The following is a 27,739-nucleotide window of genomic DNA, read 5'->3' as shown; positions in this document are numbered from 1 at the left end:
TTTCTGCCAACAAATGTTTATTAAACACCCATGTGCACAGTACCAAGCCAGGATCTTCATCTCAACTGCAGTTCATGCTTCTGGAGAGCTGTCCAAGAGCTCGGATTGGGCTGGTTTGAGGCCTGGGCTCCAGGCCTGAGGTGAAGGTGGGAGGACCAGCCCAGCCCCAAGAGCTCCCAGCCTTCAGAATCCTGGGTGGCCTTGACTGGCAGCAACAGCCTTAATAAGAGTCGGAGCTGGAGACCAAACCCAACACCGTTTTCCAGGAGGGGCTAATCCATGACCAAGGTGCTTATGGGAACATCCTTCCTGGGCCCTTCTCTTGCCAGAAAGGGCCGTAGATGGCAGACCTGCAGATGCGCTTTGGAGGGAGTGGCTACTGACCGGCCTCCCACAGCGTTGACTCTTGGCCTGAGCCTTTGCCCCTCCCTGGCCTCCTGTGATATCACAACCCAGGGCAGTGGTCACTGTCTGTGTTCTCAGGGACACTAGTACGTGTTAAAGACTTACTGACACAGAATTAAGACTTTTGACAGAGAAACTGAGAAGGGAAAAGTTGGATGAGAAGTGGGCTCCTAGGAAAGTGAGTGAGTGTGGGACAAACATGGAGTGTGTCTGTTCCTGCCAACTTCCAGACCCAGGCCCAGAAGGAGGAGGCACTGCCCAAGGCCTAGGTGACTTGAAAACTGGGGACCCACTGTGGGAGCAGAGGAGCCATCAGTGGTGCTGCTTGGATGCCTCAAGAGCAGGCCATCCTCCAGTGACAGGTAGTCTCATGGGAACGGCCTCCCCTAGGATTTGAGAAGGGCATGTGTCAAGGGACAGTCACAGGGAAGACCCTCATAACCCTTCGGTTCAGGGCCATAGAGCCTAGACAGGGCCTCTGGCTGTATCAGAACTGCCGCCCATTGTTGGGCAAGAAGTTGCTGACGGCACCAGCACCTTTGATAGAACCTTCAAAGCTGTGGTTGACATAGATGTTGTCAGCTGTGGAGACTCGGGAGGGGTGATTTGGGTAGGAGGCCGCTATGGCTGCCGCTGCTGCCTCCTCAGCCAGCTTCTGCTCCAGTGCCAGAGCTGGGTTGATGTCAGGCCCTGCAGTGAGACAGAGAACCACAGTCAGAGAGGTGGGCAGGGGACACAGGTGAGAAGCTACTCCTGGTTCTGTACAACAAACCCAAGGCAGGAAGGGTCCCAGGGGGGCTCTGTGTCATGTGCCTTCTGGGGTCACTACATTTGCAGCCCAAGCTTCAGGGATGTCCTGGTCCCCCATCCCCCAAGCATGTTGGGAGCCTCCGAGGAACAGCCACCACCTGCAGCTCCAAGGCCCTGGATACCCCTCGTCCAAGCACACCCCACAACTGCTCCTCCTTGCCCCTCTCTTATGTCTCACCCACCACCCCTAGCACACACACTCTACTCCTTCCAAGAGGGTCAGGGAGTCCCCACAAGAGACATGTTTAGGAACCATGGAGCTGCGTGGGCTCCAACCCCTGCTACCTTTGACCAAGTCTGTAACCTGGGGCAGGTGTCTCAGTTCCCTCATCTGTAAAAAGGGAAGGATAATGATGCCTACCTCGGGGGGTAGTTAAGAGAATTACAGACACATATGTTGATGCACAAACACACCCCTCTATAAATGTCCTCTAGTAATATTATTATTACCATCTGGTGGGGGGTAAAATTGAACTCCTCCCAGCTTGCCCACCCTGAGAGCCAGAAACACCTTCATCCTGGGAGGCTCAATTTGAGCCTCCATGCGCCTCAGCCTCCCAAAGTGCTAGGATTACAGGCATGAGCCACCACTCCTGGCCAGCATTTCAAAAAATTAATGAGACTGGGTGCGGTGGCCCACGCCTGTAATCCCCACACTTTGGGAGGCCCGCACTTTGGGAGGCGAAGGCAGAGGGATCACCTGAGGTCAGGAGTTCGAGACTAGCCTGACCAACATGGTGAAACCCTGTCTCTAATAAAAATACAAAAATTGGCCAGGCATGGTGGTGTGCACTGATATCCTAGCTACTCAGGAGGCTAAGACAGGAGAATTGCTTGAACCCAGAAAGCAGAGGTTGCAGTGAACTGAGATCGCACCACCACACTCCAGCCTGGGCAACAGAGCGAAGCTCTTGTCTTAAAGAAAAAAAAAAAAAAAATTAATGATAGGGCTGGGGCACAGTGGCTCACGCCTGTAATCCCAGCACTTTGGGAGGCCTTGGCGGTCAAATCACCTGAGGTCAGGAGTTTGAGACCAGCCTGGCCAACATGGTGAAACCCCATCTCTACTAAAAATAAAAAATGAATTAAAAAAATTAGCCAGGCATAGTGGTCCGCGCCTGTAATCCCAGCTGCTTGGGAGGCTAAAGCAGGAGAATGGCTTGAACTTGTGAGGCAGGGGTTGCAAGAAGCTGAGATCACACCACTGCACTCCAGCTTGGGCGACAGAGTGAGACTCCATCTCAATCAATTAAAATAAAATAAATAATAAATTTAAATTAAAATAAAAGCCAAGCACAGTGGCTCACACCTGTAATCCTAATACTATGGAAGGCCAAGGTGGATCACGAGCTCAGGAGTTTGAGACCAGCCTGGGCAACACAGGGAGACCCCACCTCTACAAAAAAAATAAAAAATTAGCTGGCATGGTGATGTGCACCTGGGGTCCCAGCTACTCGGGAGGCTGAGGTGGGAGGATCACTTGAGCCTGGGAAGTCAAGGCTGCAGTGAGCTGTGATCATGCTACTGCACTCCAGCCTGGGTGTCAGAGCAAGACCCTGTCTCCAAAAACAATAATAATAATAATAGAATGGAACCAGAAATATCAGAATGCTTCACATGTATAAGAGAAGTATTAATATTATTTAGTGAAGCATCTGTTTCAGGCAGGCATGTCTGTGTGTGCTTGTGCGTGTCACCTCTGGGTATAAAACATATTTCTTGCTGAAGGGCATGCTTAAAAGTCCAACAGCAGTGCCGTGAAGATCCAGAGTGTACAGGGCCACAGAAACGTTGTTTGAGACATACATTGCTGACAAAAGAAAGATGTTCACAGCACATTAAATGAACAACAGAAGCTTCAAAGGCTAGAAGTGCCACATGGTCATGGTCCTGGCTTCTGACGTCTGCCCATGGCTTGTGTGCACTTCCTGAGCTTCCGTGGTAAGCATGCACTGTTACTGTTGTCGTCATGATAATCATGACAGCCTGGTAGGAACAGGCCGGGGCACTCACCCACATAGCTGAGGATGACAGGCAGGAAGACCAAGCCATGCAGCAGACCTAGCAGAGTAATCAGGAGGTTGAGGCGGAAGAAGAAGATCTGAATGAGCTGGGCCTTGGCAAGGCCCAGGACCAGGATGCCAGGGAGGTTGGTCATGGCCACACCTGCAAACACCTGGGGGGTCAGAACCAGGTGTCAGGCAGGGCACAGGGCATCAAGCAGGGCACAGGGTGTCGAGTGGGGCACAGGGTGGCCCACTCCTCCCCACTCACCGCACTTCCCATAGAGATGGTGGCCTCTTTGGCCCTCTCCAGCCGGGTGGGCTTGGTGCTGATGGCAAAGGAGCGGGTAATGTGGGACACGAACTCCACAGACATGCCCACCGCCTATGGGCAGAGAGGGGGCATAAGCCAAGAAAGGCAGAGGTAGGGAAGGAACTGGGAAGATGAGGCCTCCACCAGGACCAGCGCGGGGCAGGCATTAAATTCTAGACAGAGTATTTGGCCGGGTGCCAAGTGGCTCGTGCCTATAATCCCAATGAGCCATTATAGTGGCTCATGCCTATAATCCCAACACTGGGAGGCTCAGGTGAGAAGATCACTTGAGCCCAGGAGTTTGGGACCATTCTGGGCAACAAAGTGAGACCCTGTCTCTACAACAAAAATTAAAATATTAGCTGGACACAGTGGCACGTGCCTGTAGTCCCAGCTACTTGGGAGGCTGAGGTCAGAGGATCGCTTGAGCCCAAGAGTTTGAGGCTACAGTGAGCTGTGATCATGTCACTACACAAGCCTGAGAAACAGAGCAAGACCCTGCCTCTAAAAAAAAAAGAAAGAAAAAAAAAAGGAACTGGGAGTATTCTAAGAGGCTGGATCCCCAACCACCCCTCCAGGGCCCCCTGGTGCCTGTGTCTGCTGGGTTACCGAGACCAGGTTGATGAGGGACACAGCATTGTAACTGATGCCCCACAGGGCCATGAAGCCAACGGTGTCCACGAGGATCATGATGATGGACAGCAGGTTGAGGAGGCCGGAGCGCAGGTCCAGGCCCAGCAGGAGGCAGCAGACAGCGAAGGTGGGCACCAGGCAGAGGCTGAGCATGAAGAGCCCCTCAGGGAGAATGGTCAGGTACTGCTCATAAAACACATTGGTGACCCTGCCAGAGTACAGAGCATGGTCACAAGCTCAGGCCTCTGGGGCCCTCAAGGTGGGTGGGACACCCCACTTCAGAAGGAGAATGCTGAGGGTCAGGCAGGCTTATATTGGGGTACAAACCAGCATAAGAAATAGGCCCAAGTCTGCAGCCAGAGCCTCCTGACCTAAAACTGGTGCTCATCTCATGCAACTCCTTGCAAGCCCTCCGCCCTAACCTCCAATCTCCAGCAACCATCCCCCACCTCCCTGTAGCTCAGCCACTCAGGTCCTCACGTGTAGGGGAAGACCTCAAAAGCTGGGTCTGTCCCAGGCACCTTCCGCAGGTCAGCAGTGATGTTGGCTGCCAGCTCCCGAGCTGCCCGCAGAGCTTCTGTGTAATCCTGTGAGTTTTTCAGGGGCTTGTGATAGGCCATGAACCTGGAGGCTGGACAGCCATGGCACACGGAAGATGGAAGGGCAAAGGTCAGAGCCCTTTCCAGGACACCTTCAGAACACCCCAGACACAGTGGCACAGGCATGTGATCAAGCTGGGTTCAGGGTTCTGCCACCACCATTTGAAATTCTTAGTAAATTTTGTGCAAGAGGTCCATATTTTTGTTTTGCACCAGCCCTGCAAACTCCATAGCTGGCCCCACTGCTGTGGGAGACCCAGGCCTGACCTTTGATGAATGAAGCCTATAGAGATCTCTCTAGTGAACCCAGATTCTTCTCTATATGGTTTCAAGATATGCATTGGATTTTTAAAATTAACTTAGTTGGTTTTTAATTTGCATATTCCTATAGGAAAGGACTAGAAAGGAAGACAGAAAAATGAGAACAGTTGAATTATTAGAACTGTGGCTTAGGGCTCCTGCCAGCTAAAGGTTATTTCTTAATGATGTTTTAAGAAATTAAGGTTATTGGCCAGGCGCGGTGGCTCACACCTGTAATCCCAGCACTTTGGGAGGCTAAGGCAGGCCAATCACCTGAGGTCAGGAGTTCGAGACCAGCCTGCCCAACATGGTGAAACCCTGTCTCTACTAAAAATGCAAGAATTAGCCGGACGTGGTGGCATACCCCTGTAATCCCAGCTACTTGGGGGGCTGAGGCAGGAGAATTGCTTGAACCCGGGAGGTAGAGGCTGCAGTGAGCCGAGATTGTGCTACTGCACCCCAGCCTGGGCAACAGAGCAAGACCTCATCTCAAAAAAAAAAAAAGAAGGCCGGGCGCGGTGGCTCATGCCTGTAATCCCAGCACTTTGGGAGGCCGAGGCAGGCAGATCACAAGGTCAGGAGATCGAGACCATCCTGGCTAACACAGTGAAACCCCGTCTCTACTAAAAATACAAAAAAATGAGCCAGGCATGGTGGCAGGCACCTGTAGTCCCAGCTACTCAGGAGGCTGAGGCAGGAGAATGGACTGAACCCGGGAGGTGGAGCTTGCAGTGAGCCGAGATCGCGCCACCGCACTCCAGCCTGGGCGACAGAGCGAGACTCCGTCTCAAAAAAAAAAAAGAAGAAATTAAGGTTATTAAGACCCTTATACAATAAAGGGTTTTTTGTTCTTGTTTTTGTTTTTGTTTTCAAGACAGAGTCTCACTCTGTCACCGCAGCTGGAGTGCAGTGGCACGATCTCGGCTCACTGCAACTTCTACTTCCCACGTTCAAGTGATTGTCGAGTGAACTTCAGGCAGCTTTCAGCCAGCAGTTCAAACTACAAATTATTTCAGTACAAAGTGAGATCACCCTTCAAAAGCTCCCCCACCCGCCAACGACCCCCATGTCCATCTGCAGCACGAGCTCCCTTAGGCCCCCTACACCAAGCATGTCTGCACAGAGCTATAGCCAGCTCCTTTACACAGATGGCTGTCTCATTCTGCCATCTGCTGTATGAGCTGACAGCATGTTGTGGGTCCTTTTCCTGTCAGTCTAACTGTATCTCCCTTGTTATCTTTTTCTTTTTTTCTCTCTTTCTTTTTTTTTTTTTTTTTTTTTTTTGAGAGAGGGTCTCACTTTGTTGCCCAGGCTGGAGTGCAGTGTTGCGATCACGGCTCACTGCAGCCTCAGCCTCCCAGATTCAGACATTCCTCCCGCCCAGCCTCCTGAATAGCTGGAACTACAGGCACACGCCACCACACCCAGGCAGTTTTTTAAATTTTATTTTGTACAGGAGGCCGGGCACAGTGGTTCACGCCTGTAATACCAGCATTTTGGGAGGCCGAGGCAGGCGTATCACCTGAGGCCAGGAGTTTGAGACCAGCCTGGCCAACATGGTGAAACTCCATCTCTGCTGAAAATACAAAAATTACCCAGGTGTGGTGGCATGCTCCTATAGTCCCAGCTACTCAGGAGGCTGAGGCAGGAGAATCGCTTGAACCTCGGAAGTGGAGGTTGCAGTGATCACACCACTGCACTCTGGCCTGGGCAACAGAGTGAGACTCTGTCTCAAAAAAAAAAAAAAGAGGGCCTCCCTATGTTGCCTGGGCTGGTCTCAAACTCCTGGGTTCAAGAGATCCTCTCGCCTCGGCCTCCTGGAGTGCTAAGATTACAGGCATGAGCCACCGCACCCAGCCTCTTGTTACTTTTAATGACTGCTAGGATTGTGCTGTGCCAAGCATCCTAATTCATTTAGCCAGCTGCCTTTTGGCTGTAATTTGTGCTGGTAAGACAGGTACTTAGCCAGGGTGTGGAGAACTCCCAAGTATGGTATCAACTGCTGAATGAATTCCACAAACTTAACGCTGACCATTGACTTGGGAGTGAGAGAAGGGGTGAAGTCTGAGGATGTGGAGTTGGGAAACAAGACCCCTGCTGACAGGGCCAGGGCGGTTAGAAGCTCCTGACACAGGAGGGAGACAACACGTGACGGGCTATTCCCTGGGGTTCTCAGGGGCCCTCCAGAGCAACTGATTATGTCCTCCCCTCCAGGCAAGGCCATGCTTACCTAAAACCTGGCCATCTGAAGTCAAGTTCACAGAGGTGCTGTATGCTCCCAGGCCGCTGTGAGGTCAGGGCAAAGGCTTAGCCAGGAACAAAGCTCCTTTCATCTGCCCAGCCCACAGCCACCCCAGAGAGGCCCCTGATAGCTTCCTCCTGCCTCTCTATATTCACCCCCGTCCTAGGTCCCACATGTCTGTCCTCCCCAGCAGAAGGCCCTCCCAAGCTTACCCTTTGGGACATTTGATGTTGGGCCGGTCATTCAGGAACCAGGGAAGATACTTATAGAACTGCTCCACTGAGGGCCTCACAGAGCCCATCGTGATGCTCAGGCAGTTCTTTAGGCAGTTCAGGGAGTCTGCAGAGAAAGCAGGGGTCTGGGCAGTGACACCCCAGGACCAGCAGCAACTGCTGTGTGCCTCTCCTTCCCCAACAATCCCATCAGAGGTCCCAGGCACTCCAGCCTCAACTAGTCACTTCTAGGGGGATTTGCTTTTGTTATTTGTGGGAGAAGTTCTCCTCTTGGCTATAGAAACTGTGGGCACCTACAGGCAGAAGGGGAAAGGAAATTTGGGGCAGAAAAACAGGCCCCACAAAGTCCTCTCCACCTTCAAATGCCACTGCTTTGTGCGGCGGGGCCATGTGCCAACCTCAGCATCTCTCCACTCCTGACTCCCCAGTGCCCTGCCACCCAGGAGTGCCACGTGCTCTGAAAGGGGCACGGTACACAGCAGCATACGTGTGTGATGCCCACGGGCCAGCACAGCCACCCACATAGGTGCTCCTCACAGAGTGCCTGTCCCTCAGGCCACATCTGCATCCATGCCCCCAATGGACCCCACAAGACAGGTCAAGATGTTGAGGGAGCCTCTCCAGTCCTCTCCTTTCTGTTGCCTCAGTTTGCCTGAGCTATGGTAGGCAGTGAGCCCCTATGGCCCCAAACTCACTGACGGTCGAGGGGCAGAACTGGTCCTTATTGGGGCCAGATATATAAAGGCGGCAGCAGGAGGATGGGGTCAGCCAGTCAATGAAGTCATCCACCCAGGAGGAGGCAGGGATGGCAAGGTAAGACCTAAGGGGCAGGTGGGAGGAAGGGTGACAAGGCCAGCTGAGCAGGGTGGTGGATTCTTCTCATGGCCCAACCCCCACGCAGCCTTCCCCAGGCATACGGCAGCAGGACAGCAGGACAGCAGGACAGGGGTACAACAGGCAGGAAGAAAGGACTGGTGAGGACTTGGGGGACTCAAACAGGGAGTAGGCCGGGGTGTGGGGCGGCCAGGCACTCACTGCTCAGGGAACTCTGTGGCATACTGGATCTTCTGGGTGAAGGAGAAGTTGTTGCAGCCTGCACTGGAGCAGATGGCATTCATCCCAGCCTCACTGGAGAAGTTGTAGCCCGAGGTGGTAACAAAGTACACCGGGGCCCCCGTCTCGAAGTAGCGGTTCAGAAAGAGGAAATAGTCAAGCAGGTACGAGTCCTAGGAGTGGAGGAGGGTCAGTAAGCTTCAGTTTGCTATGCACACCCCTAAAGGGCTCACTCCAGCTCACACTCTCGAAGGTACACACAGAAGTACATGCTAAAAGGCACATGCTCAGAGGTCCATGATCAGAGGAACACACACAGAGGAACATGTTCAGAGATACACATGCAGTTACACACTCAAAGGGATGTGTCAGTGGGACACTCAGAGGTGTACACACAGATACATGCCTAGAGGTACACAGAGGTACATGCACACACGTACACAAAATATACACCGAGAGGTACATGCTCAGAGGTCACACACAAGGTACATATAGAGAAGGACATGCACAGACACACACACTCAAGGGTACCTTCAAGATGTATGTGCACTGTACAGTTACACCGGAACACGGTTTTAGGTGTACCCACAAATGAATATACTCCAAGGTTCACAGAATAGGTATAATCACAGGTGCAAACAGAAGTACACTTACGGGGGTGCAAGCACAGAGCAACTCATATCACCTCACATGAACACACACTGACACACACAAACATGCACATACACATAATTGTATCCCTTCCTGTCACCCCCAATTTGGCACAGCCACAGTCTAACAAGCTGGCCTGTGACAACGGCCCGTATTTGTGTGCACACATAAATGTCAGTGTATACACCCTCAAAGCCATGCACCAGGCATCCTCATGGTCTGCTCCCTTCTATAACATAAAGGCTCAGAGTGACATTAGGGAAAATGGCACAGTAGGAAGTGTCAGGAATCTCTCTCCCCGCCTAGAAAACAACTTGTCTGGTATAACTATTTTTTTTCTTTTTTTTCCTTTTTTTTTTTTTTTTTTGAGACAGAGTCTTCCCAAGCTGGAGTGCAGTGGTGTGATCTCTGCTCACTGCAACCTCCACCTCCTGGGTTCAAGCGATTCTTGTGCCTCAGCCTCCTGAGTAGCTGGGATTACAGGCACGTGCCACCACTCCCAGCTGATTTTCGTATTTTTAATAGAGATGGGGTTTTACCATGTTGGCCAGGCTGGTCTCAAACTCCTGACCTCAAGCGATCCACCCGCCTCAGCCTCCCAAACAGCTGGGATTACAGGTGTGAGCCACCACACCAGCCCTGGTGTAATTATTTTGGAACTCTGGAGTCTTTTGAGGGCTGGAAGCTTCTAGGATAAGTCTTGGACAGTAAATTGTGGTTAATTTCAGGCAATCTCAGCTTTTAGTACAGTAGCAGCTACCCATTTGCCACTCCCAGCTTCAAGGCATGCAGCTGTGTATGCTTTCCAGAAGCAGTTTGTACACAGCTTGCAGGAGCCAGGGTAGGCAAGGACACCATCCACCAAATATCAGCTGGGCATGATGGCTTACACTTGTAATTTCAGAACTTTGGGAGGTGAAGCAGGAGGGTCACTTGAACCCATGAGTGGGAGACTGATCTGGACACACAGTGACACCCTGTCTCTACAAAAAAAATATACAAAAGTTAGCTGGGTGTGGTGGCACATGCCTGTAGTCCCAGCTACTCAGGAGGCTGAGGTAGGAGAATCATTTGAGCCTGGAAGTTTGATGCTGCACTGAGATATGATTGCACCACTGCACTCCAGCCTGGGCAAGAGAGCCAGACCCTGTCTCTAATAAATAAATAAATCCAAATATCAAGTTCTGATATCTGAGTTCTGATCATTGATCATTACTTCTGATATTGGTGGTACAGATACACAGGCAGGCAGCCACTATTGCAACTCCCACCACCATTGTTGCAACTGCCTCCACATCTTACTAAAGTGACTTCCAGGAGATTTAAAGAGTAAGCACCTATCCCCCACCCCTTCATTTTTCCCTCATTTTCCTTTTGGGAACCATACATATAAGGACAAGGACATTCAAAAGCAACCATAAATATAGGGATATTTAGACAGTCACCACACTGCATAAATGCCCAGAGAAATATGCAGGCTCATAAAATACCTGAGAAGACATTAACTCTGTGCCTTTGGCTGATCCTCAGCACAGAAACACCAACAGCAATAAATAAAATAAAGCAAGCCCTGGGAAAGAAGGAGAATCTGATCTCCAGAGCTACTACATTATAAGAATCAAATGTCCGTTTTTCAACCAAAAACACACCAAGAAAAAGAAAAACATGGCCCATTCAAAGGGAAAATATTAAGCAACGGAAACTGTCCCTGGGTAAGACCAGACAGCAGACTTACTAGACAAAGACTTTAAAACAATTGTCTCAGCTGGGTGCAGTGGCTCATGCCTGTAATCCCAGAACTTTAGAAGGCCAAGGCAGGCAGATCACATGAGGCCAGGAGTTCAAGACCAGCCTGGCCAATATGGTGAAACCCTGTCTCTACTAAAAATACAAAAATTAGCCAAGCATGGTGGCAGGCACCTGTAATCCCAGCTACTTGGGAGGCTGAGGCTTGACCCCAGGAGGCATAGGTTGCAGTGACCTGAGATCACACCACTGCAGTCCAGCCTGGGTGACAGAGCAAGACTCTGTCTCAATAAATAAATAAATAAAACAATTGCCTTAAAGTTACTCAAAGAGCTAAAAGAAAACAAAGCCAAGGAAATAATTTATGAACAAAATGGAAATATCAATAAGGAGAAAACATAAAAAGGAGCAAAAAACTCTGGAGCTAAAAAGTATAGGAACTTAAATGAAAAATTCACTAGAGGGATTCAAAAGCAGTCAGAAGAAAGAATTAGCAAACTGAAGATAAGACCATTGAAATTACTGAGTTTGAAGAACAGAAAGAAAAAAATAACAAAAGTGAACAGAGCAGAGCCTAAGGGACTGTGAGACATCATCATCAAATGGACCAAAATATGCGTTGTAAGAATTCCAGAAGAAAAGAGAAAGGGGAAGTGAGATTATTTGAAAAACTTATGGCCAGAACTCCCCAAATTTGATGAAGGACATGAATATAAACATTTAAGAAACTCAATAAACTCCAGTAGGATAAACTAAAGAAACCCACACCAAAGGATATTAAATTTTTTTTTTTTTTTGAGATGGAGTCTCGCTATGTTGCCAGGCTGGCGTGCAAGTGGCATGATCTCAGCTCACTGCAACCTCTGCCTCCTGGGTTCAAGTGATTCTCCTGCCTCAGCCTCCCAAGTATCTTGGACTACAAGTGCACACAACCACGCCCAGCTAATTTTTGTATTTTTAGTAGAGATGGGGTTTCACCACGTTGGCCAGGATGGTCTTGATCTCTTGACCTCGTGATCTGCCTGCCTTGGCCTCCCAAAGTGCTGGGATTACAGGCATGAGCCACTGCACCCGGTTGCATATTATAATTTAGCTGTCAAAAACCAAAGACAAGCCAGGCATGGTGGCATATACCTGTCGTCCCAGCTACTCAAGAGGCTGAGGTGGGAGGATTGCTTGAGCCCAGGATTTCAAGTCCATTCTAGGCAACATAGCAAGACCCTGTCTCTAAAAAATAAAATAAAATACAGTTTTTAAAAAAATAGAAAACATTGAAAAAAAGAAATGACTTGGCATATACAAAAGATTGTCAAAAAGATTATCAGCATATTTCTCATCAGAAACCTTAAAGCCCAGATGGCAGTGGGTTTGTATATTGAAGGTGCTAAAGAATGCTGGGCATGGTGGCTCATGCCTGGAATCCCAGCACTTCAGGAGGCTGAGGCAGGTGGATCACCTAAGGTCAGGAGTTTGAGACCAGCCTGGCCAACATGGCAAAACCCCATCTCTTCTGAAAATACAAAAATTAGCCAGGCATGGTGGCACACGCCTGTAATCCCAGCTATTCAGGAGGCTGAAGCAGGAGAATCACTTGAACCTGGGAAGCAGAGGTTGCAGTGAGCTGAGATTGTGCCACTGCACTCCAGCCTGGATGACAGAGTGAGACTCTGTCTCAAAAACAAACAAATAAAAAACAAGTGCTGAAGAAAAAACAATTGTCAATAAAAAATCCTAATTCCAGCAAAACTGTCACTTAAAAATGAGGGAGAAGGCCAGGCATGGTGGCTCATGCCTGTAATCCCAGCACTTTGGGAGGCCGACGTAGACAGATCATTTGAGGCCAGGAGTTTGAGACCAGCTTGACTAACATGGTGAGACCCCATCTCTGCTAAAAATACAAAAATTAGCCAGGCATGGAGGCATGCATTTGTTAATTCCAGCTACTTTGGAGGCTGAGGTAGTAGAATCTCTTGAACCTCGGAGGTGGAGGTTGCAATGAGCCGAGATCACACCACTGCACTCCACTCTAGGCGACACAGTGAGACTCCATCTCAAAAAAATAAATAAAAATAAAAAGTAAAAATGAGGGAGAAGCCAGATGAGGTGATTCATCCTATAATCCGAATACTTTGGGAGGCTGAGACAGGAGGATCGCTTGAGCTCAAAAGTTCGAGACCAGTCTGAGTAACATAGTGAGACCCCATCTCAAAAAAATTGTTTTAATTAAAAAGTAAAAATGGGCCGGGCATGGTGGCTCATGCCTGTAATCCCAGCACTTTGGGAGGCCAAGACGGGTGGATCACCTGAGGTCAGGAGTTCACAACCAGCCTGGCCAACATGGTAAAACCCCGTCTCTATTAAAAATACAAAAATTAGCCTGGCATGGTGGCGTGCACCTGTAATCTCAGCTACTCAGGAGGCTGAGGCAGGAGAATTGCTTGAACTCAGGAGGCGGAGGTTGCAGTGAGCTGAGATCACACCATTGTACTCCAGTCTGGGCGACAAGAGCGAAACTCCATCTCAAAATAAATAAAAAATTTTAAAAAAATTAAAATGAAGGTGAAATTAAGACATTCTCAGATAAACAAAAGCAGAAGGAATTTGTTATCACTAGTCCTTCACTGAAAGAAATGTTAAAAGGAATCCTGTAGGTTGAAATAAAAAGACGTTAGACAGGCCAGGCGTGGCGGCTCATGCCTGTAATCCCAGCACTTTGGGAGGCCAAGGCAGGCAGATCACCTGAGGTTGGGAGTTCGAGACCAGCCTGACCAACATGGAGAAACCTCATCTCTACTAAAAATACAAAATTAGCCCAATGTGATGGCACATGCCTGTAATTCCAATACTCAGGAGGCTGAGGCAGGAGAATCACTTGAACCCAGGAGGCGGAGGTTGCGGTGAGCTGAGATCACACGATTGCACTCCAGCCTGGGTGGGCAATAAGAGCAAAACAATGTCTCAAAAAAAAAAAAAAAAAAAAAAAGACATCAGACAGTAACTCAAAGATGTATGAAGAAATAAAAATCCCTTGGCTAGGCACGGTGGCTTACACCTGTAATCCCAGTACCTCAGCTGGCTGAGGTGGGAGGATCTTTTGAGGCCAGGAGTTTGAGGTTATAGTGAGCTATGATCACACCACTGCATTTCAGCCTGGGCAACAGAGCAAGACTCTGCCTAAATAAATAAATAAATAAATCCCGAGCAAGGGTAAATAAATGGGCAGTTATAAATGTTATGATTTATAACTCCGCCTTTTTGTACATGATTGAAGAGACTAATGCAAAAAAAAAAAATCATTAGCCTATGATTTTGGATACATAATGCCTAAAAATACAAAAGTTTTTGAGACACAGTTTCACTCTATTGCCCAAGCTGGAGTACAGTGGCACAATCTCAGCTCACTGCAACCTCGACCTCCTAGATTCAAGCAATTCTCATGTCTCAGCCTCCTAAGTAGCTAGGTTTACAGTCATGTGCCACCATGCCTGGCTAATTTTTGTATTTTTAGTAGAGACAGAGTTTTGTCATGTTGGCTAGGCTGATCTCGAACTCCTGGCCTCAGGTGATCCAACCACCTCACAAAGTGCTGGGATTACAGCCGTGAGCCACTGCACCCAGCTGAAAAATATAATTTTTTGAGACAAGGTCTCTCTCTCTTGCTCAGGCTGGTGTGCAGTGGCATGATCATAACTGACTGCATCCTTGAATTCCTGGACTCAAGCAAGCCTCCCACATAGCTGGGACTACAGGCATGTGCTACCATGCCCAGCTAAATTTTAAATTTTTTCAAGAGATGGGATCTCACTGTGTTGGCCAGGCTGGTCTCAAATTGCTGGCCTCAAGCAATCTTTTTGCCTCCACCTCCCAAAGCATTGGGATTACAGGCATGAGCCACCATGGCTAGCCCAAAATATAATTTGTGACATCAATAACTGAAAGGGGGATAAGATGGAGTTGTTATAGGAGCAGAGTTTTTGTATGCTATGGAAAGAAAGTTGGCATAAATTTAGAGTGTTATAACTTCAGCACATTTAATGTAATCCTCATGGTAATCACAAATAAAATAAGCTGTAGACTATGCACAAAAGGAAATGAAAGGAAAATGTAAAATTTCACTAGTAGCAACCAACTAAGCACAAAAGAAGTAATGCAGGAAATGAGAAACAAAAAAGCTACAAGGCATATAGAAAACAAATAGCAAAATGACAGAAGTAAAGCCCTCCTCATCAGTAATTACTCTAAATGTAAATGGATTAAACTCTTCAATCAAAAGAGAGTAGTAGGGTCAGGCATGGTGGCTCATGCCTGTAATCCCAGCACTTTGGGAGGCTGAGGTGGGTGGATTACTCAAAGACAGGAGTTCAAGACCAGCCTGGTCAACATGGTAAAACCCCGTTTCTACAAAAAATATAAAACAAGTAGCCAGGCTTGGTGGTATGCACCTGTAATCCCAGCTACTCAGGAGGCTGAGGCAGGAGAATCGCTTGAATCTGGGAGATGTAAGTTGCAGTGAGCCAAGATCGCTCCACTGCACTCCAGCCTGGGCGAGAGACCGAGACTCCATCTCAAAAAAAAAAAAAAAAAAAAGAGTGGTAGAATGGATTAAACACACGATCAAGATTGTGAGAGTTGGCATACTGTGCCCTAGGCAGCCCCCATCTGCTAAAAAACAAGAAAACGTGATCTAACTATATGCTCTCTCCAGGAGACTCACCTTAGATCCAAAAACACAAATAGGTCAAAAGTGAAAGAACAGAAAAAAAGATATTCCATGTAAATAGGAACCAAAAGAGAATAGGGATAGCTATACTAATATCAGACCAAATAGACTTATTTTTATTTATTTATTTTTTTTTGAGACGAATCCTTACTCTGTTTCTCAGGCTGGAGTGCAATGGCATGATCTCAGCTCACCGCAACATCCGCCTCCCAGGTTCAAGCGATTCTCCTGCCTCAGCTTCCCAAGTAGCTGGGATTACAGGCATGTGTCACCATGCCCAGTTAATTTTATATTTTTAGTAGAGACAGGGTTTCTCAATGCTGGTCAGGCTGGTCTCAAACTCCTAACCTCAGGTGATCCATCCACCTCAGCCTCCCAAAGTGCTGGGATTACAGGAGTGAGCCACCACTTCCAGCCAAAAAAATAAATATTGTTTGAGTTCACTTATATGAGGTGCCTAGAGTGGTCAAACTCATAGAACAGAAAGTAAATGGGCCAGACACAGTGGTTCATGCCTGTAATCCCAGCACTTCAGGAGACCAAGGCGGGCCGATCACAAGGTCAGGAGTTCGAGACTAGCCTGGCCAACATGGCAAAACCCTATCTCTACTAAAAATACAAAAATTAGCTGGGTGTGGTGGCACATGCCTGTAGTCCCAGCTACTCAGGAGGCTGAGGCAGGAGAATCGCTTGAACCTGGGAGGCAGAGGCTGCAGTAAGCCGAGTTCGTACCGTTGCACTCCAGCCTGGGCGACAGAGCAAGACTCCATCTCAAAACAAAAAAGAAAAAGTAGAGGCCAGGTGCGGTGGCTCATACCTGTAATCCCAGCACTTTGGGAGGCCGAGGCAGGTGGATCACCTGAGGTCAGGAGTTCAAGACCAGCCAGGCCAACATGGTGAAACCTCGTCTCTACTAAAAATACAAAAATTAGCTGGGTGTGGTGGTGGCCGCCTGTAATCCCAGCTACTTGGGAGGCTGAAGCAGGAGAATCACCTGAACCCAGGAGGTGGAGATTGCGGTGAGCCGGGATTGTGCCATTGCACTCCAGCCTGGGCAACAAGAGCAAAACTCCATCTCAAAAAAAAAAAGTAAATGGTGGTTGTGTCAGGAGCTGAGGGGAGGGGAGAATGGGGAGTCACTGTTTATTGGATAAAGTTTCAATTTTGCAAAAAGGAAAGAGTTTTGGAGATGGATGGTGGTGATAGTTGAATAGTATGAGTGTACTTAATATCACTGAACTGTATACTTAAAAAAGGTTACAATGGTAATTTTCTATTATGTGTATTTTACCACAATAAAAAACTGGGAAAAAAATGATAAAAATTTTAAAAGCAGTAAGAAACAAACATCCCCAACAGAAAAATAAACAAAAGACGTCAACATAAAACCTCAGCAAGGTCTAGTGGCCAATCACGTCCTTCCTTCTTGCTCTTGGGGCACTAAAGACCCTCTTCACCTCAACCCCGTGACATAGCCCCCAGGGCTTCTGCAGGTGGCAGGTTCATTCTGGGACTCCCCACCTGCTCTCCCTCCATAGGGTCACCCAAAGTATAGTCCTGAGCTGTCTGCTCTTGTCCTCCCTCACCTGGCTCCCAGGCCAGTACAGCCTAACACATCTACCCCAGCTGCACCCCACTCAGCCCTGCTGTGGGCTTGGGCCTCGCTGCTTCCGCTGGAGCTCCTGCCAGTGCCCAGACTCTTGCCCAAATCTCCATCACAGTTCTCCAGATGGGTCCTAGACATCAAGTCCCCTTGATGCCCTCCCTCTCCGCAGAACTTGCTCATGCAGTCTGACCATGTGTCTCAGACTTTGTTGTCTGTGGCTGCTTTCTCTTGGCCACCAGTCCATGGCCACCACTGGTGCACATCCAGATAAGCCGAGTCCCCAGCCTTGGCTGACACATTGTGCCTGTTGGCCCACACACTTACTGATCCAGGCTGGGCAATCAGCCTCTCCCCAACCATGCCCTTGGCCTCCAGCTCATCCCACCCCCACAGTCGCTGCCACACCCAGAAAACACACCTGGGCTCGCCCCAGCCCCCCATTGGCCAGTCTGTCATCACTTTCCTCTGCAAATCCTATGCGAGCTTGGAGGCCCCTCCAACCATGGGGCTTTCCTTTCCCTGAACCCCTGCCCTCCCTGGGCTTCAGGCCCAGAGGATTCACAGGGCTGGACACTGGGCAGGCACTCAGCAAAGTGACAGTCATTCTTTGTGGCCTGCTGTCTCACATGGACAGCCCTCCAGTGCCTGGGCCATCTCTCTTACTGTGGCCTGGGGCTGGCACCTGGTTGTTGTGCTGTTCATACATGAATGTGGCTTCACTCCGCAGGACTGCTGGAGATGCCTCCAAAGCAGTGAGCAGCTCTGCACCTCTGGCCAAGCCCCTGGCTAGAGACCCCCAACCCATCCCTGCTGGTTGCTACTGCCCCTCCCCAAATCCCAAGGGCCTAAGGGTTGAGAAGAGCCTGAGCTCACCTTGGGCAGGGCCAGCTCCTGGTCCAGTCCAACACTGATGTGGCACATGTAGTAGAGGCTCACTCCAAACAGGGCGAGAAACAGCAGCAGCTGAGAAGGGACCTGCTGCATGAGACCACCCTGCCCAGTAGCCGCCCCCCAATCTCCCCACAAATTTAAGTCAGTCAGGGTGTCATGGGCAACATTCTGAAGTTGAGCAGACTTGCATGCCAGCCCCAGGTATCAGCACCTGGGCCTAGGCAACCTCCCCACCTCCAACCCTGCTCTCCCTGAGGCGAGGTCCCCACCTAGTCCCCCTGCCCTCCTGTGCTTCCAGGCCCACTCACCACAACCCCTCGAGTGATCCAGTGCAGCAGGAAGGGGACATAGGCCTTTCGGAAGAGGCCAAGCAGGAACCCCTCTCCCTGGCCAGGCAGGGGCAGCTCCCGGGGCTTGACGCAGCAGCAGACGTCCAATCGGGAGGCCTGGAGCGGGAGGCAGCCCCTCGAGGTAGTCCCAGAGCAGACCAGATCCCAGGGACCACCTTCCTGCCCCCAGGGAGTGTCACCTTCTGTGGGTGGCCTGTGCCAGTGCCGCTCATGGAGACATACCAGTGTGCTATTTTCTTTGCCTTTTTTTTTAAATCTTGATAAAATATCTTTAAATTGTATGCCATCATTTGAACCAACAGATCAACTCCTGTCGATCTCTCATTTATACAGCTGACCCTTGAGCAACACGAGTTTGAACTGCCTGGGCTCACTTATCCCTAGATTTTCTTCCACCTCTGCTGCCCCCAAAACAGCAAGACCAAGCCCTCCTCTTCCTCCTCTTCCTCAGCCTACTCAACCTGAAGACAATGAGGATAAAGACCTTCATGATGATCCACTTTCACTTCGTGAATAGTAAATAGATTTTCTCTTCCTTATGACTTTCTTACTAACATTTTCTTTTTTCTAGCTTCCTTTATTGTAAGAATACAGTTTATAATACATATAACATTCAAAAGATGTGTTATCGACTACTTATATTATCATTAAGGCTTCCAGGTAATAGTAGGCTAGTAGGAATTAAGTTTGGAGGGGTCAAATGTTACCTGCAGACCAGGCGTGGTAGCTTACGCCTGTAATCCCAGGATTTGGGAGGCCAAGGTGGGTGGACCACTTGAGGTCAGGAGTTCGAGACCAGCCTGACCAACATGGTGAAACCCCATCTCTACTAAAAATACAAAAATTAGCCAGGAGAGCTGGTGGGGGCCTGTAATCTCAGTACTCGGGTGGCTGAGGCAGGAGAATCGCTTGAACCCAGGAGGCAGAGGTTGCAGTGAGCTGAGATCACGCCATTGCACTCTAGCCTAGGTGAAGAGCGAAACTCCATCTCAAAAAAAAAAAAAAGTTACATGCAGATTTTCAGCTTCTCAGACAATCAGTCCCCTAATCTCCACATTGTTCAAGGGTCAACTGTATTTTATTTCTGAACCTCATGCACTTAAGGAGGTTCGATTATATTGCAAAATTTGTCAAAACAAATTTATTTTTCTATAGGAAATTGGAGAATACATGGCCTAAATATTACCTTCCCGGCACAATGCCCCTGTCCCCCACCCCATTCTCTGGGCCATCTCTGTGGTGGTAAAGCCACCCCATCGCCCTGCCATGGTGGGAACCCAGGGGCACGTCCCTTGGTACTGGCCCGGCTGCCCCTACCTCCTGCCTCTTGCTGTCCAGGGAGAGCAGGGCCACAAAGGCAGACATCTGCAGGAGGAAGTCAAGGACCACTGCAAGGCCAGAGGTCAGGGCAAAGGTCCGCACAGCTGGCATGGGGGTCAGGGCCCCTGTGAGGGAGCAGAGGGCTGTCAGGGAACCCTGGCTTCAAGGGCAGAGTGGGAGCTGACATTGACAAGGTACAGGGGGAAGGGGGTCTGCACTATACCCACTGCCCTCTGGGAACTCCTAGGCCCCGGCACTAACCCAGCAGGCCTAATGCCAAGTGGGAAGGGTCTGCCCCAGGCTCACCTAGGAAGAAGCAGATGGCCTCAGAGAGGCTGCACAACAGCATGCTGGGGGCCACCCTGCCCAGGGCTCGGCCAATGTGAACCTCTCGCGGCTCCCCAGGCCTCCGGGGCAGCCTCTGGGTGGGAACAGCAGGGATAAGAGCCAGGGACCTCCAAGGGCACCATCCCTCAAAGGCCAGCAGGGAGCTGGCAAGTGCCCAGAGCTGCAGCCAGGCCTGAGGAGCTGCTCTGACCTTCCTGAATCATCAAAGACCCTCACACTCTCCACGGCCAATGTTCTTCTTCCAGGGTGTGGCTGGGAGAAATGCTTGGTGCTTTCGAGATGTCTATAGCATCCCTGTTACAAGCATTGTTGGAACCCTGTTCACCAACAGGGAGAGGTGAAATCGACTCTGATTTATCCTTACCGTGGAATGCTACATAGCAGCATAAAGACAGGAGGAGGCTGTAACGTACTAACATGGAGAGGTTTTACTAGACATTGCAAGGGGTTAACAGAAAGCTAATTCCGGATGGTAGAGGCAGGATGAAGTCATTTATGTCAACACACTCTAGTTTCTACAGATATTGTAAACATGAGTGTCGATGAACAGAAAGAGTCTGCAGGGAGACCCAGCAAATTCACGCCAGAGTCCCATCTGGCCAGGAGGTGAGGTTGGCAGAAGAGTGGGCAGTTGGGGGTATGGAGAGCTCCTCCCTTCTTACCTGGTACTCGAGAACAAAGATGAAGATGTTATCAGCCCCCACAGACAGCACCAGGAAAGGCACCACTTGCAGGATGATCAGGGAGGAGCGGATACCCAGGTAGGAGAAGAAGCCCATGGCAGCCATGACTGCTCCCAGGACCACGGCCACCCCGCCAAGGCCCAGCGTGGCCTTGGAGTCCACCTGTAATGCAAACAGGCTCAGCCCCCTGGCCACCTAGCACCTACCCAGTATGCCCACCAGCCTCAGCTAGGCGAGACACCACAGCAGGCAGGCACCCTCCGTGCCTGCAGGTCCCCGATATGCCCCCGGTGGTGAGGAGCTCACATCTCACATTAAAGCCCCTCTGCAGAGCCATCCTCCCACGGGCAGGTCCATGAAACCCCAAGGCATAGGTGAGCCTGCTCCATCTTCCTTGAGCACGCATTGCAAGAGATTGTAAGTATTAGCTTTGCATTTGGGCAAGTCAGGGTATGGCATGTAACAGAAAGAAAACTGCTCTTAGGTCAGGTGTGGTGGCTCACACCTGTAATCTCAACACTTTGGGAGGCTGACGAGGAAGAATTGCTTGAGCCGAGGAGTTCGAGACCAGCCTAGGCAACAAAGCGAGACTCCGTCTCTACAAAAAATTTAAAAAAAAAAATGGCCAGGAGCAGTAGCTCATGCCTGTAATCCCAGCACTTTGGGTGGGCAGATCACCTGAGGCCAGGAGTTCGAGACCAGCCTGACCAACATGGAGAAACACTGTCTCTACTAAAAACACAAAATTAGTCAGGTGTGGTGGCACATGCCTGTAGTCCCAGCTACTCAGGAGGCTGAGGCAGGAGAATTGCTTGAACCTGGGAGGCAGAGGTTGCAGTGAGCCAAGATCGCGCCATTGCACTCCAGCCTGGGCAACAAGAGCAAAACTCTGTCTCAAAAAAAAAAAAAAAAAAAAAAAGCTGGGCGCAATGGCATGTGCCTGTAGTCCCAACTACTTGGGAGGCTGAAGCAGGAGGATCACTTGTGCCCAGGATTTTTGAGGTTGCAACAAGCTAAGATCATGCCGCTGCACTCCAGCCTGGGCAGCAGAGCAAGACCCTGTCTCAAAAGAAAGAAAGAGAAAAAAAGAGAGACAGAGAGAGAAAGAGAGAGAGAGAAAGAAAAGAAAGCGAAAGAGAGAGGGAAGGAGGGAAAAGAGAAAAGAAAAGAAAGAAAAGGAAAGAAAAAGAAAACTGCTCTTGGCCTTTCACTTTCAGCACAGAACACCTTCGAGAGGTATTACCCTTTGGGGCAGCCACTTAGGTGTGTCCATTCTGCTGTTCTGAGATGCTCTGGTTAGGAAAGTTGTAGAAGGCCTGCTGAAGATGCCTGGGGTCCTGGGCTAGCCCACCTAGCTGTGTCCCTCCCGCTTCTCACCATCACTCGGCTCCAGCTGGAATAGCTGCCCAGGGCCAGGGAGATGTACAGGAAGATGACAATGTAGCTGGTGGCAAAGATGGGCAGGTCTTCGGCTGTGGTGCGATTGATCTCATCTTCCAGAGAGCGCTGTGGACATACACCCGACCAGCCCCCACTGACCGTGCCTGCTCCAGCCAGGCTGGCTCTCAATAGCTCAGTCACTGGGCACTAACTGTGTGTTGTGTCACAGGGCCTGATGGCCCCCCATCATCCCTGGTGAGGCTACAAGAACAGCCATCACAATCACCCTGTTCCGAGCAGGCAGCCACTGCCCAGCTTGGGGACACAGGAGCTGACCCAAGACCACCTGGGTTGCACCCCCAGAGCCAGGGACCCTGCAGCCCCTACCTCAGCCATGAACGTGACCTGGAACTTGCCAGCCGTCCGACGCTGGAAGGCTCGCATTTCCTCCAAGAAGGCCTCCTCCCACAGCTGGGCCTGGGCCAGCCGGGGGTCCCCGGCAGGGTAATTGTTGAGGGAGAACGTCATGATCAGGGCCTCCGCCTCAGAATAGTCCTTCCCTGGGATAAGAAATGCTCAGTCCCTTCCTGCTGCACCCGTGCCTCCCTCCCCCTCCAGCTGCACCCCTATATTCCCTCCCCCTATCTAGCTTCACCCCTGCCATCACCCCTTGCTCCTTCTCCCCCACTCCTTCTTCATCTGATTTATGGCCTTACCTCCTACACCCCACTTCTCTCAGGCAAAGGTAAGACCTTTGGGCCCAGGCAAAAAACCAGAGTGCCTGAGTAACACTATGAGAAGATAAAGGAGATGGCAGAGAGAGGAGACAGGACAGGGTCGGCCTATAGCTTCCAGAAACCAGGTCACCCCCAGGCTGTGAGAACCCCCAGCACCACCCCCACCCTCCCGTCTATGGTTCCTGCCCCAATACTGCATCTTCCTTGGCCTCCTCTCAGGGCCCACTTAGCTTACCTTTGTACCCCCCAACGGCAAGGAAGGGGAAGACAGGGGCCCCGTAGTCAGCCATGCAGCTCAGGGCCAGGGCTGTGCCATCCTTGAAGGTGAGCGGGGCACTGGAGGGAGATGACCACAAAGGGAAAGGGCCTTTCCTGGCCCTGCCCAGTCCCTATGGCCCCTCCCTTCCCCTCCCACCCCAGACCCACAGCACTACGGAGGGTGAGCTGGTGGGGTGGGGGACACTGGCTGCAGATAACTGCAGATAGCCCAGCCCAGTGGGTCCTAAATGGCTCCCATCCAGCAAGATCTCCTGCAGGCCCCCACCCACCGAGTGAGTTGGAGCTGCCGGGTGCCTCCTCGGTGCCAGGCAGGGGCTGCTCCGGGCCATGTCCCTCTGTGCCTCTCACGTCTCCACACACTAGCCTGACCTTCCTGGCTCTGACAGTATCTGATTCTGGATTGAGCATCACATCTGAAGTCCTCAGGTGTGATGAGGGCGGAAGAGCTGGGATTTGAACCGTGGGGTCTGGCATGGGCTGTCTCAAATGTTGCCCTCTCAGCCTCCTTCTCCTGCCTAGGGCCCCCCAAAACCCTCTAGGTATTGAGGTCAAATTTGGAATCCTGGAGCCCAGGAGCCAATGTTTTCAGAGTTTACTAGCCTGGTACCCTCAGGCAATTCTGTAGTTCCTTCAGCTTAGCCCTTTCTGCAAAGCCCATCATTGTGAAGACGCGGTGGGACACCAGAGCGAAGCTCTCTACGCCCCTCTGTCAGCTCTCAGCAAGCAAGTGCTGGTTGCTGTGTGACTTTGAGCAGCTTACCACACCCCTGCGAGCCTCAGTTTTCATGTCTGTAAAGTGGGGATAATTGGACCACCCAAGAGTTGTTGTGAGCACCCAAGTCAAAATAAAGATAATGCCCTATAATGGACTATAAAGCTAGCATCAGACACGAGTCGGAGGTCAGACCACGATGCCTCCCCAGAGCAAACAATAGCTCCTCTCATTCCCGCTGTTTCCAAGAGACAGCCCTTGGGTTCCTGGCACAGACACTCTGAGAAACAGCCCAAATTTGGGGCCCAGCCAAGGGATGCAGAGCCAGATAGCGGGGGACAGAAAGTGTCAGCACTCTCTTCCAATCCAGTGGTTCTCAAAGTGTGGCCTGGGGCCCTTAGGTGTCCTGGAGATCCTTTCAAGGGTCTGTAAGGTCAGAACTCTTTTCATAATAACACTAAGATGCTATTTGCCCCTTTTAACTCTCATTTGCTCTGGAGTATGGAGTACTAAATGTTCATTTTGAGGACCTCTGCTCTACTCCAACCTCAAGGAGCCTCCACTGCCACTGCCCTGCTGCTGCCCTTGGCTCTTGGGCGCCTTGGTCCAGCAGCCTTGTTGGCAGCACACCAGAGTGGACAGAACCAGGACCGAACCCCAATCAATAGAAGTGTATGTGGCTGTGGCCTGCCCCAGGACACCGGGCCCAGGTGCCTGAGACCAGCCATGACCCCTGGCCTGAGGGCACTTTTTCCAGTGCATACCATGGTACCTCACGGGCTACTGACGGCCCTACGGCACCTGGCACAGAAACAAGAAGCAAAACAAGGCAAATATAAACATGTGCTGTGCCAATCGGACTCCTCTGTCAGACTTAAACCAAGAATGTGGCAGGGAGCTCCACATGTCAGGAGCTCTGCAGAAAGACAGAGTGAACCCGGGGTTGAAGGGCCAGTGATGGCCATGCACAAACCTGCAGCCATGAGCAGGAACTCTGGCCAAAGGAAATGGCAGCTGGACGAGGGGCAGAGATAAGCATCTGGGCAGCCCCAGGCCAGAGTCATAGGAATAGCTACCTCTGGTCCTTCAGGACCAGCTGTATGCCCGGCCAGGTTCCCGGGAGGCCATGGCAGCCCAGCCCCAGCCCGCTCCTCGCTTGGGCCCCACCACGGACTCACTTGGCACAGTACAGAAAATGGTCCTTCCAGTCGACTTGGGAGGTCTGCCCCATCAGTGTCTGGTTGGCCGTGAGCAACAGGAGCGTGCGGTTGTTCTGGAAATACTGCAGAAGGCTGTTGATGCAGCAATCGGAGAGACTGGTATTGTCCGGATTGAGGGGGGCGTAGCAGATGTGCTGCAGGGAGATGTTGCGCTGTGCTTCGGGCGACCACACCTGGAGGTGCCGCAGCCTCTCCTGCAGCTCCAGCAGCTCCAGCAGCAAGTCCAGGTCCAGGATCCCGCTGAAGTTCTTGGGCCCCAGCAGCAGGGAGTCATACCTGTAGCTGGACCGGTTAGGAGCTGTCAGGATCACCTGGTTGGTTCGGAAGAAGGGGCCGAAATGCTGGTCATGAAAAGCCTTCTCACTCCGGGCTTGGCTGTTGGGGGCCGACCACAGCTCCACGGGGTCCGTAGTGAGTTCTGTAAAGACCAGGCCCGCTGCCAAGACCACCACCGGGATGACAGACAGCACCAGGATGGTCAGAGGCCACGAAGCCACCCAGGTGCCCCAGCCCTGGAAGAACTGGCCAAGGAGGGTGTAGGTGGAGAAGCTGAGCTTGTCAGAGAGGCTGGTGCCCTTCTTGGGGTCCACCGTCTTGCTTTTGCCCCTGGTGGGGGCCACACGGAGTCCCACGAGCAGGATGGCGACCACAGTGAAGACAGAACAGAGGATGATGATGAGGACCAGCCCACCCGGCATCCGGCCCAGGCGGAAGGTGGAGTCCAGGGCCTGGGGATGGGCGATAGCAGGACAGGATGCAGCACAGTCCTGGCAGGAGCAGGCCACTGCGTCGTCACCTTGGGACTCATTGCAACGTGCAACCCCCTCATTCAGAGGCTGAATCCCACTCCCCACAGCCTGGCCGGGCTCCAAGAGGTGGAAGGTGATGTCCAGTGGGGCCAGACCATTGCCTGTGTCTCCCTGGAAGTTGAGCCAGCGCTGGGCATTGCAAAGGGCAGAGCCATACACGCCACACATGCTGCCCACAGCCAGCGTGGCAGCCGCAGGGATGTGCACACGGCTGCAGGAGTCATAGCTCTGCTCGGCAAAGCTGTGCTGGTAGAAGGCCTCATAGGCCACCACAGCTGGGAGTTGTCCAGCCCCTAGCTGAGCCACGCGGGTCACATTGATGAAGAGGCTCTGGTTGGGGCTGCATGTGTTGTGGCAGTGCAGGCTCACGAAATTGTCAGAGCAGGCTGGGCAGCGGGTGAGGAGGGCCTTGGTGATCGACAGACTCGCTTCCAATGATACCAGCTGCTTGGCGGAGCAGCAGGCTTGGGTGTTGGGGCCGGTGTAGAGGCGGGGGCAGATCCTCTGTAATAGGATCAGGTGATCACCTGTGATGTTGCGGGCTGGCGTGTTGGACAGACAGGACACGTTGGAGAGTGTCATGAGGCCTCCAGACAGCTCTGGGTTCTTCCCACATTCGTCATAGAAGGCGCAGTAGCCAGGCTGGTGGATGGGTGTGTAAGGCTCGCTCTGGGCCTGCAGACACAGCAGCATCACTCATGGGCCCTGACACAGCTGGGTGCCATCCAGGCAGCAGGCAGCCAGGGAGGGCGTGGGGGTAAGAAGGACATGGAGCAGGGGCAGGGAAGGGGGGAGCCTCCTGGAGGCATGTGCCAGCCAGCCAGCCAGTGGTGGAGTGACAAGTGGGCGGGGCAGCCAGGCCTTTCTTCCTAGGTGTGGCCTGATAGACCTGCAGTTTAGGAAGGTCCTGCTGGAGAGGCCAGGTATGGGTAAGGAGGCAAAGCTGACTCCAAGGTGCCGGGCCCTGCCCACATCAAAGTCAGCCTGAGTCCCCACACTGCACACCACATCCAGAGGCCAGGGTCTGTCATGGAGAGTCTGTGCAGGAGGTCCCCCGGCTCCCACCACCACCACCACCACCACCTGCTTGAGGCCAAAAGCCATCACCCACCTCCCAGACACAAAGGGAGCGAGGAACTTAAGAGGCGCCAGTCCTGGATCTTCTCCCAGGACTCCCTAGGTGATGCTCACTAGGTAACCCCATCCCAGCACCTCCTTGCCTCAGACCTCCCTCAACTGCAGGCCTGGACCCCACCCAGTAGGGCCAGTGACAGGAGGGACTTGGAACACCCCAGTCCAGCGACCTCTTTCACCCCTGTGTGCATTCAACTCTGTGACCTGGAAACCCTCCACCTGCACCCCTCCTCTGTGGGGCCTGGCATCCCTCATGTGTCCGGAGACTGGCCCAGCCTGCAGGCCCTGAGGCTCCCTTGCTGTTACCCAGTAACACTCGCCTGGTACACGGCTGGCCCCAGGGTCCCTAACTGGAGGCTGTAGGGGAGGTGGAGCCAAGCCCTGGGACTCACCAAGTGCAGGAGCAGGGCCCACAGCAGCCAGCCCCTCAGGCCAGCCTCCGCCATCCCGGGTCGAGAAGGGGTCAGCGGGTAGCCGCGCCAGGCCTCAGGGATAGCCAAGGGCTAAACACACATTAAGGCAGCCTCCTCCCCTTCGATGACAACCCTGGCCTGACTGGGTG

At 51.6% G+C, this 27,739-nt stretch overlaps 1 protein-coding gene across 4 annotated transcripts; it reads right to left on the bottom strand.

Annotated features, from left to right (window-relative positions):
* Positions 1–27,672, bottom strand: NPC1L1 (NPC1 like intracellular cholesterol transporter 1). 4 transcript variants are annotated; one of them, XM_025379990.1, is made up of 21 exons: positions 27,570–27,623; positions 25,193–26,718; positions 23,259–23,359; positions 22,674–22,846; positions 22,284–22,412; positions 20,886–21,068; positions 20,182–20,296; positions 19,873–20,000; positions 18,514–18,651; positions 18,188–18,277; positions 8,574–8,764; positions 8,234–8,358; positions 7,518–7,644; positions 7,294–7,349; positions 5,980–5,982; positions 5,472–5,546; positions 4,645–4,795; positions 4,141–4,372; positions 3,490–3,603; positions 3,229–3,391; positions 1–1,095 (listed from the first exon to the last, which is right to left on the bottom strand). In XM_025379990.1, the coding sequence occupies exons 1-21, from the start codon at positions 27,621–27,623 to the stop codon at positions 893–895; spliced, it is 4,077 nt and encodes a 1,358-aa protein (XP_025235775.1). In that variant the 3' UTR covers positions 1–892. The 4 variants fall into 4 exon arrangements, with proteins under 4 accessions (XP_025235775.1, XP_025235776.1, XP_025235777.1 ...); XM_025379991.1 differs by lacking the exons at positions 5,472–5,546; positions 5,980–5,982 and having other exon boundaries at positions 27,570–27,672; XM_025379992.1 differs by lacking the exons at positions 5,472–5,546; positions 5,980–5,982; positions 18,188–18,277 and having other exon boundaries at positions 8,574–8,716.
* Between the last annotated feature and the right edge of the window lie 67 nt (positions 27,673–27,739).

Source organism: Theropithecus gelada, chromosome 3 (genome assembly GCF_003255815.1).
Source record: "Theropithecus gelada isolate Dixy chromosome 3, Tgel_1.0, whole genome shotgun sequence".
Lineage (NCBI taxonomy): Eukaryota > Metazoa > Chordata > Mammalia > Primates > Cercopithecidae > Theropithecus > Theropithecus gelada.
Note: the sequence above shows the minus strand (reverse complement) of the source record. Positions and strands in the feature narration are given on the sequence as shown.